Source organism: Naegleria gruberi (assembly GCF_000004985.1).
Source record: "Naegleria gruberi genomic scaffold NAEGRscaffold_44, whole genome shotgun sequence".
Taxonomy (NCBI): Eukaryota; Heterolobosea; class Eutetramitea; order Acrasida; family Naegleriidae; genus Naegleria; species Naegleria gruberi.
Window position 1 is genome coordinate 249,985 of NW_003163283.1, and position 8,939 is coordinate 258,923.

Sequence of the window (8,939 nt, forward strand, 5' to 3'; positions counted from 1 at the left end):
TGACAATCTGTTATTTGTGTGGAATTTGATCGCATGTCAGTAGCATTAGAATTACTTAGAGGAAAGTGGACGAAATGGCAATAATCTGATGGCGTGATTGTTGACGCATGCATGTCATTTTCCATTTGCTGATTTTTCGCTTTGTTCAATTCTTCCAAAATCGAATATTCACTATCAACATGCATATTAGGATTACTGACATGTGTCTCGACATGCATCTTGACAGGTAAGCTCATTACACTAGCTAAACTATCCTTCTTAGATAAAACTCTAAATTGTGATGTTGGCTCTTGATGTTTCTCCACATGAAATACGAAATAATTATCCAAAAATCTTTCGTTTAATAAAGTCTTTCTTAAACGTTGAGTTTTCAGTTTGTTTTCACGTTTGGCTATTCGCATGGAAGTTCTCAATGTTTCGTCTATGAAGGAAACATCTCTTTGATTGAGTTTCGAATAAGGTTGTGGCATGTTTTTTTTTAGTTGGAAAGTTTCAAACTTTCTTCATGCACAAGGGTAATATCGAACAAGTCTGGTTGTGAGCACATTCAAAATGGTCAATGGAAAGATTTTTTAAAGTACATGGTTATGGCATTATCCAAAAAGGGAACATTGATGGTCAATTAAGGTTTTTGCACATCAATTCAAAGTTGCCTTGTATAGTGCAATGAGTTCTTCCACAATAATTGTTGGTTAATACTAGCAATCAAAAGTTAAAAGTTCCATTTTTGAACATTAACTTTAATACTGTTCTGTTGTCTGTTGTAAAAGTCAATTTTTATTATTACAATGTCGCATGAATGAAATTATGCGTTTTATTGTTCTGATAATGGCACTCTTCTAAAATAGAAGTTTGATACTTGCTAATTATTGAGGCACATGATTCGTTTCGTTTCTTATCGGTCTGTATGTGCTTAATGAAGTTGAGAAAACTTTCGAAAGTACACGTTTCGGTTTCACCACTTTCATCATCTAATAAGAATGTGGAAAGTAGTGGTTTTTCTGCAATAATTCTTGTATAAATTTCAAGGTTTCCATTCAATTTGTTTGTGAACATTAACATCATTTTCTGGAAGAAAGGATTTAAAATCGTTCAGCCAAGTTACCATATCAAACAAATGTGTTCATAAATGCTTCAAACTAATAATGTTCTGCTAATCATTAAGCATTACCGGATAGATTATCATTTTTCTTCTGAAAGATAATCAAATTCAAACTTATTAGAGATTGGAAAATAGTGGTATTGTTTCTGCCTCATTTCAGTGTCACTTTGCCAGCATGGAATTGTCACAACAGGATATGGAACTGTGTGCTTAATGAAGTTTCCAATGAATGTTGATGAGAATCCTTTCGAATACAATCTGTTTCAGTTTCACTTAAAGTAGCGAGATGGGTAAAACAGAGATATTACTCAAAAGATTAGTTCTCAAAACACAAGATCCCATTCTAAATCGCAGATATGAAAATCATGAGAGTTGCGACTCAACTGAGATTTTTATTGGAAGAAGTTTCTGTTTTGTCCTTGATCCATAAGAGCACAACACAATTGCAGTAGAAATAAATCGAATTGTTGCTGATGGTTGTGGATAGTGTTTGTAGTTTCTTCTGGTTGTTGTGTTTCATTTCGAATGATATTTGTTTCGAATAATTGATTTTGCTCGTGGTTATAGTTTGCTGATTGCAAGTTGTTGATCTTTGGTGGAGAAGTGCTAACGTGTTTAGTCACAATTAATTGTTCACTTTCGAATGATTTGGATCCATCAATTCGAAAGACAACAGTTTCGTCCTTTTCAGGGTTCAAAACAAAGTAATTCTTCAATAAATCATCATTACACAATTGTTTTCTCAACTCGTGTTTGGCAGATATCTTTACCTTCTTTTGAATTCTATTCAAAGTTTTACAAGTTTCGTCCTTGAACATTATTTGTTTCGTCTTCTTATTCGAATTATTCATCTTTGAGTTATTTTATTTAATATTAATTCAATGTCCAGCACACATGTTTCCATGATCAAAAGTTTGCCTTTATCAACTGAACCTGCCAAATTGTCCTTTTTGATATTGACAATCAGATGTGCTGCATTCAAACAATCACATTTACAAACTTAAAACGAAAGGAGATATTCGATATGGAAAATTGCAATTTCATTATGGAATTACGAGACAATTGAGGCTCTTTCAAATTTTGGCTTCATGACCTCGAGGGAAAACACTTTAAAAGGAATTATCTTTATTTGTCAAATTTTCATGGAAATGAGATTGTGGGAGCTCAATATCACAACATTTAAATAATTACAAATGTGAGAATGGGAAGAACAAGCAGATTCGACGAAAGGAACACTGAGGTAGTTTGATAGAGTTGATATTCTTTCGTGTGATGATGAACTAAACCAAGTAGCCCACAAGCTATGAGAGTCTTGGATGGTTTGCTGGTTGTGTTGTTTTAAAAAGAAAGAAAACAATTCATCTATGATATTAATCCACACTTCATATAAAATATCTAAAAATTATTGCTATTTTCTTAAAGTATCTAAAAATTATTAAAGTAATTTGCCTTGTAATTAAACAAATTTACTATATTGGTTATCATTTTACTTGCTCGTTAGATATCTAAGTTTCTTGTGATGCGTCCATTATTCGAAAGCCAAATCCTCCATGCATGTAAGCCAAAAAACTGTCATCCTTTCGAATGAACACACTTCAATTTTGCTAAAGCAGATCAATAGTGCTTCAACTGATAATTGATTTAATGTTGGGTCTCTTCAATAATAATACGACATACCTAATCAACAAGTGCATTAACTGATGAGTGGGAGAAATCTCAATTTACAGATTTATTGAAAATTATTTCTGTTTTCTCCTTGATCTAATTGTGCACAACATAACTGCAGAAGGAATAGATTTAATTGTTGATGGTTGTGGAGAGAGTTTGAAGTTTCGTCTAGTTGGGGATCATTTCGAATGGTTTCTAATGATTGAACAAGTGGAATTGGCTCTTGGTTTTGATATGATACGTTGCTGATCTTTGGTGGAGAGGAGCTGACTTGTTTAGTTACAATTAATTGCTCATTTTCGAATGATTTAATGTCATCAATGCGAAAGACTGAAGTTTCGTCTTTTTCTCTATCCAAAACAAAGTAATTCTTCAATAATTCATCATTGCATAATTGTTTCCTGAGTTCGTGCTTGGCAGACTTTACTTTCTTCTTGTTTATTCTATTCAATGTTTTACTAGTTTCGTCTGTGAACATTAGTTTCGGATTCTTTCCATTATTCATCATGGAATCTTTTTGGTATTTTATTTGATCACGTAATTTGAGATTTTTGCTTCTGAACCTGTCAACAATTCAGCAAGGACTTTAGCACCACTTTCTATCAAGAAATTTCCAACAGAAAGAGTTGTATAGTTGACAGATATCAAAATTAAGGCACCTGACATGTGTCATGAGAGGAAGATAAGGTTGAATAAAAACGAAACATGTTAAATTTAGTTTATTTCTTTTTTGTTTATTTCTCGTAGAAGCTCCTCTTCTTTGCAGACCTCTATTTTCTCCATTACTCTTTAAGGAAATAATTAGTGACTTTCTTTTTAGAAACAAGAGTTTCGGATATCAAAATATTAATAATAATACCTTTTCATTAAATAGGCAATCCACATTTTCCAAAAACACTTTAATCATGTAGAAAAGGGAGAATTCATTTATAGACTTTTCAGTCGAAATTTACCATTTGTTGATTTGTAATTATTCGAAAATGATTTATTTCAGAAATGATGAGTATCCTTTGTTATATTTCACTGAATAGTTTTTCAGAAAAAGTTTTCCACTATCACTCACTACATGTGTTGAAACACATTGTTGAACAAAGTTCTGAGTTATTTTTAATACTCTTCAATTCCACTTAATAATGCTTTCATTTACAATTATTGTACATTAAAATTGTGTTTGTTGATGAATTGATGTAAATTCTTGCCAGGTTTGATGTGACAGACTGATTCGGTCTGGTTGACAATACATGAACACACTACTAGCTGTTGATTGTTGATCCTCTAGATTCAATCTATTTGATTGTGGTATTAAAATGTTACATGACCACACCTTTTTTTGACACACATGTACATGTAGCTGTTGTGTGCATGTTCAGCAATTTAACAAATATGATAACAATTGAAGCATGCTATATCTCTTTCGAAACCTCCACTATTAACTTTCTTCTAACAACATTATTCCGGTGCTACATGTAAGCACACATGGTCAGCATGTTATTTCTTTTTTGTTTGAACGTATTGGAAGTCTACATGTTGTAACCTCAACAACATGATGACTTTCTAATATTTCAATTTCACCAAAAGCAGTGAAATGACTCATTTTAAGCAGGCAAATTGCTTTTAAACGATCTAATGAATTTGTAACAGTGGTATTATTCAAGATTAGTTTGCCTAAATCTGCCTTCTTCGCGTAATTGACTGGCCGAAAGTCATGGATGAGAAAATTTACAAATCTCCAACTTGCAGATTTATTGAAAGCAACTTCTTTTTTGCCCTTCTTGTTGGTGAATGAGTGCACAACACAATTGTAGAAGGAATTGGTTCATTTCTTGTTGGTTGTGGATGGTGTTTATAATTTCGTCTGGTTGTGGATCATTTCGAATGGTTTCAGATACTTGTACTGGTGGATTTGGTTCATGGTGATGAGTTGATTGGACGTTAGTGACCATTGAGTGTTTAGTCACAATTACTTGCTCATTTTCTAATGGTGTGTTTTCAATTCGAAAGACAACAGTTTCGTCCTTTTCAGGGTTCAAAACAAAGTAATTCTTTAATAAATCATCATTACACAACTGTTTTCTCAATTCATGTTTGGCAGATATCTTTTCCTTCTTCTTATGTATTCTATTCAATGTTTTACAAGTTTCGTCCATAAACTTTATAACTTTCTCCTTCTTTCTAATATTCGAATTTTTCATTGGTTTGAGAGTTTTTTATTTTAATTTGTACAGACCTGTCATCATCAGTACGTATGTGAAGCATGAACAATTATAATTTGTAACTTCTAATCTGAGAATTTGAGATTATAGAGTTGAATTTGGCAATTAATTTTGTCCTTTTCAGAGCATCAAATTGAAGTGTTTACATGGGTGATACAATGACATCTAACTGAAGTGTTTGACGTGTTTGTGAAATGAAGTTTATTCGAAATTAAACGTAATTTTCTAATTGTTCCATTCAGGATCAAGTCAAATTTGATTCTTGTTCATTGACTACGGTCCTTTTCATTGATGTTCACTAATCTTAATTTAGATGCCAATTTGAAAAGGCAAGTAAATGTTCTAAAACTATTGTTTATTGGATGGAGATGATAGCTCTTGGCCAGTTTCGTAAACTCGTCTTGGAAACGAAAAATCTTAAAGATTCAGAGAAATTATTTCTGTTTTCTCCTTGCTCTAATTGTGCACAACATAACTGTGGAAGGAATAGATTGAATTGTTGGTTGTGGAGAGAGAGTTTGAAGTTTTGTCGAGTTGGGGATCATTTCTAAGTTGCCGATCTTTGGTGGAGAAATCGATAAAATAATAGAGAAACAATAAAGAGATTGAATAAATTGAGAGTTTATTGAAAGCATAAATATGTGGGTGCCGTAGCTTTGTTGGCAGACAACATCTCATGTTGCAGTCCGGATGGCAATTGCCTTAATGATCATCTCCTTATTGTCCTATACCAAAAATGATTGTTGTTTAATGAAATATCGAAGTTAGTATATTGCTTTGAGTGTGCAATATTAGTTTCGTCTGTTATTCGAATTATTCATTGTGGAATCATTTTGATACGTAATTTGAGATTTTTACTTCTTACCCTATCAACAAGCCACCAACTATCCAAAACAAAAGAAGAGCATGTGACCTATTGCATGTGTTGTTGCTTGATTTCACTGAATAGTTGTCTATATGTTGATCAGTTGATGTGTAATTTGTGCCAATCATCTTGATCCAAAAATGTGAAAGTTGTGTTTTTGAGATAATAATTTAGAACTATAACATCTAGATGGGTTACATGTTGATATTCTAGATTCAATCACTATTCAATAATTCTTGGTATGATGTTAAGTGACTGGTTCATCTTTTTTGAGGCGTATTTGTTGCTGCTGTGCATGTTCAGCTGATATCCATAGCGATGAGGCAACATGCTATCTCATTCGAAACTAGACTTTTTACCAACATTATTCGAAAGCTACATGTCAGTCAGTGAAAGGTCAGTCAGCTTGCTGTTGTTATTTCTTTTTTTTGTTAACGAATATTAATCCATCCACATGTTGTAATTTCCACGCTCAACTTAACAGCATTCTAATATTTCAATTTCACCAAAAGCAATCATCTGACTCAATTTGAACAATCAATTGTTGCTTTTAAACGATCTAATCTAATTAATACATGTGGTATTATTCAAGATTAGTTTGCCTAAATCTGCTAAATTGACTAGCCGAAAGTCGTTGGATTTATGGGAGAAATCTCCAAACTTGCAGATTTATTGAAAGCAATTTCTGTTTTGCCCTTCTTGTTGGTGAATGAGAGCACAATACAATTGTAGAAGGAATAGGTTCATTTCTTGTTGGTTGTGGATGGTGTTTATAATTTCGTCTGGTTGTGGATCATTTCGAATGGTTTCAGATGCTTGTACTGGTGGAAGTGGTTCATGGTGGGCGTTATTGACTATTGAATGAGAAGTGCTGACATGTTTAGTCACAATTAATTGCTCATTTTCTAATGGTGTGTTTTCAATTCGAAAGACAACAGTTTCGTCCTTTTCTGGGTTCAAAACAAAGTAATTCTTTAATAATTCATCATGACACAACTGTTTTCTCAGTTCATGTTTGACAGACATCTTTACCTTCTTCTTTTGTATTCTATTCAATGTTTTACAAGTTTCGTCCATAAACTTTAGACCTTTCTCCTTCTTTCTAATATTCGAATTTTTCATTGGTTTGAGAGTTTTTTTATTTTAATTTGTATAGACCTGTCATCATCAGTTACAAGACCTCCAATATGTAAGCGACGCATGAACCAGATTGTTTTCATTCCTTGTAACGACACATATCTGATGAATTTGAGATTTTTGTTTTGAATTGAGTAATTAATTTTGTCCTTTTCAGAGTAGAGACATCAAAGTGTTTCTAAAACAATACCAATAAAATTCCTTATTTGATTCTTGTTTGGTTTTAAGCAGTTTTTGAAAAATGTTGTATAATAGAAAGTAGACGAAAGTTTGTTCAGTTTAATAATTCTTTTATTGATATTGAAGTTCTGACTACTCGTGTAATGTTTCTATTAAAATTTGACTTATTCATTAATTGCGAGCTATTTTGATTAGTTTGCCATGTTTCAGGTTTAGTTTCTAATAGTTTCTTTTCTTTTTTTCGTTTTGGAGGTTTCTTTGTTATTCCCTTCTTGTTGCAGACCTTCCACTTTTCAAGAGTCTCAGTCTTGGTCACTATCATTCTATTAGAAGAATAATTATTGGACGAATCCCCTTTCTTTGGTCTTCCTCTTCTTCTTTTCATTGTTTCTTCTACGCCATTACTGTTTTTTGGTGGTGGCGAGAATTCCACCATAGAGAATGTGTGATAATTATTAATCTTGTAGGAAGATGCAGATGCTGTATTGATTAGTGTCATTTTTGTTTTTTGAAAAAGAAAATTACATGAAACAGGTTTTCATTAAAAAGGCAATCCATAAAGTTTCTTTTTAATGGGAGATTAGGTGCATTTCAGTCATGTCCACTTTAAGATATCAACACACATTCTTTGAAATGCTTTCTCGAAGGAGCATTTCATGTAATGCAGCTATTTAATACCGTTACATTACAATACGATTGAAAAGGCAAGTAATTGTTCCAAAAACAGTTGGAAATGAAATCTAAATGGAGTGTTTTAAAGGAGATGATAGCTCTTGGCCAGATTGGTATTTTTATGCCTATGGTTAAACACCCGACCCGGTTATTCAAGATTGAGAAAAATTGAGTGTGGGTGGAAACTTGGTTTCGAATAATTGTTTATTGGTGAATGTTAGTATTCTTGTTGGTATTGTAAGAGTAAGCTGTACAGTTGAAGGAGAAAGATCATTTCTTGTTGATAGGTAGAATTATCCATTTGTTGATTTGTATTCGAAACTGTGAAATGCTGATGATCCACAGCATGTGTATTCATTTCATCTTGTCTATTTTCTTGATTTCTCTCCTCAATACTATTCGATTCTCCAACTAGTCTAACATGTTGAGTTACCACACTATTTCCGATTTTAAACTCTTTATCTATTCGAAAGGTTGTCAATTGATCCTTCCTATTATCAAAAACAAAGTAATTCTTTAAAATTTCATCATTCTGTAATTGCTTTCTCAATCCTGGATATTTACTTTTTGGTTTCCTCTTGATAATCTTGTCTGTGGTCTTTACTGTTTCGTCTATTATCGAAAATTGTTTCGAACCTTTCTTCTGGTTTTGACCACTTGGCATTGTTGTTTAATTTTTTATTGAATTACATCTCCTCACAGCGCTTTAGTTGAGGATTAGTTTCGTGAAAATATTATTTATTTGCAGACCGAAACCATGAAACCTCAAATTTGGTCATTGATTTCCAAACTGTTATGAAATTGTAAAGATTATTTTTAATCTTACCCGTTTCTCTTGAGGATATTGCCTTTAAAAGTCGTTATAATGCAGTTTTATTCTATATGGAGTCCACATTGTCTTCAATCTTTCGAATATAGACTGTTCAGCATGATGATGAAATAGAAGTGTTTCAATAAACATTTAGCTAATCTTCAGCATGTTGTGATGATTCTAGTTGGTTGTGGTGTAATTATGCAATTGAATACAATCAGCTCTATTATCCGTCTTCTTCAATGTGATGGAGAAATAGTAATTTTAGGAGAGCTTTTCGTTGTTCGTTGT

At 32.6% G+C, this 8,939-nt stretch overlaps 7 protein-coding genes across 7 annotated transcripts in view; 1 reads left to right on the forward strand and 6 right to left on the reverse strand.

The window, feature by feature from the left end:
• Window positions 1-626, forward strand: part of NAEGRDRAFT_80839 (uncharacterized protein) — a gene marked incomplete at its 3' end in the record, with an annotated part of 3,979 nt that extends 3,353 nt beyond the window's left edge. The window contains exon 2 of the mRNA XM_002673731.1: window positions 483-626. Coding sequence (XP_002673777.1) covers window positions 483-626 — 144 coding nt within the window. The remainder of the gene's footprint in view (window positions 1-482) is intronic.
• Window positions 627-1,494: 868 nt separating this feature from the next.
• NAEGRDRAFT_71130 (uncharacterized protein) lies at window positions 1,495-1,953 on the reverse strand (the record flags this gene model as incomplete). The annotated part of the gene is made up of 1 exon (XM_002673796.1): window positions 1,495-1,953. The coding sequence occupies one exon, from the start codon at window positions 1,951-1,953 to the stop codon at window positions 1,495-1,497; it is 459 nt and encodes a 152-aa protein (XP_002673842.1).
• Window positions 1,954-2,831: 878 nt separating this feature from the next.
• NAEGRDRAFT_71131 (uncharacterized protein) lies at window positions 2,832-3,248 on the reverse strand (the record flags this gene model as incomplete). Its single annotated transcript, XM_002673797.1, has 1 exon — window positions 2,832-3,248. One exon carries the CDS (start codon window positions 3,246-3,248, stop codon window positions 2,832-2,834), a length of 417 nt encoding a protein of 138 aa, XP_002673843.1.
• Window positions 3,249-4,512: 1,264 nt separating this feature from the next.
• Window positions 4,513-4,962, reverse strand: NAEGRDRAFT_71132 (uncharacterized protein; the record flags this gene model as incomplete). Its single annotated transcript, XM_002673798.1, has 1 exon — window positions 4,513-4,962. The coding sequence occupies one exon, from the start codon at window positions 4,960-4,962 to the stop codon at window positions 4,513-4,515; it is 450 nt and encodes a 149-aa protein (XP_002673844.1).
• Window positions 4,963-6,517: 1,555 nt separating this feature from the next.
• On the reverse strand, window positions 6,518-6,970 carry NAEGRDRAFT_71133 (uncharacterized protein; the record flags this gene model as incomplete). Its single annotated transcript, XM_002673799.1, has 1 exon — window positions 6,518-6,970. One exon carries the CDS (start codon window positions 6,968-6,970, stop codon window positions 6,518-6,520), a length of 453 nt encoding a protein of 150 aa, XP_002673845.1.
• Window positions 6,971-7,259: 289 nt separating this feature from the next.
• On the reverse strand, window positions 7,260-7,664 carry NAEGRDRAFT_71134 (uncharacterized protein; the record flags this gene model as incomplete). The annotated part of the gene is made up of 1 exon (XM_002673800.1): window positions 7,260-7,664. One exon carries the CDS (start codon window positions 7,662-7,664, stop codon window positions 7,260-7,262), a length of 405 nt encoding a protein of 134 aa, XP_002673846.1.
• Window positions 7,665-8,054: 390 nt separating this feature from the next.
• On the reverse strand, window positions 8,055-8,501 carry NAEGRDRAFT_71135 (uncharacterized protein; the record flags this gene model as incomplete). Its single annotated transcript, XM_002673801.1, has 1 exon — window positions 8,055-8,501. One exon carries the CDS (start codon window positions 8,499-8,501, stop codon window positions 8,055-8,057), a length of 447 nt encoding a protein of 148 aa, XP_002673847.1.
• Between the last annotated feature and the right edge of the window lie 438 nt (window positions 8,502-8,939).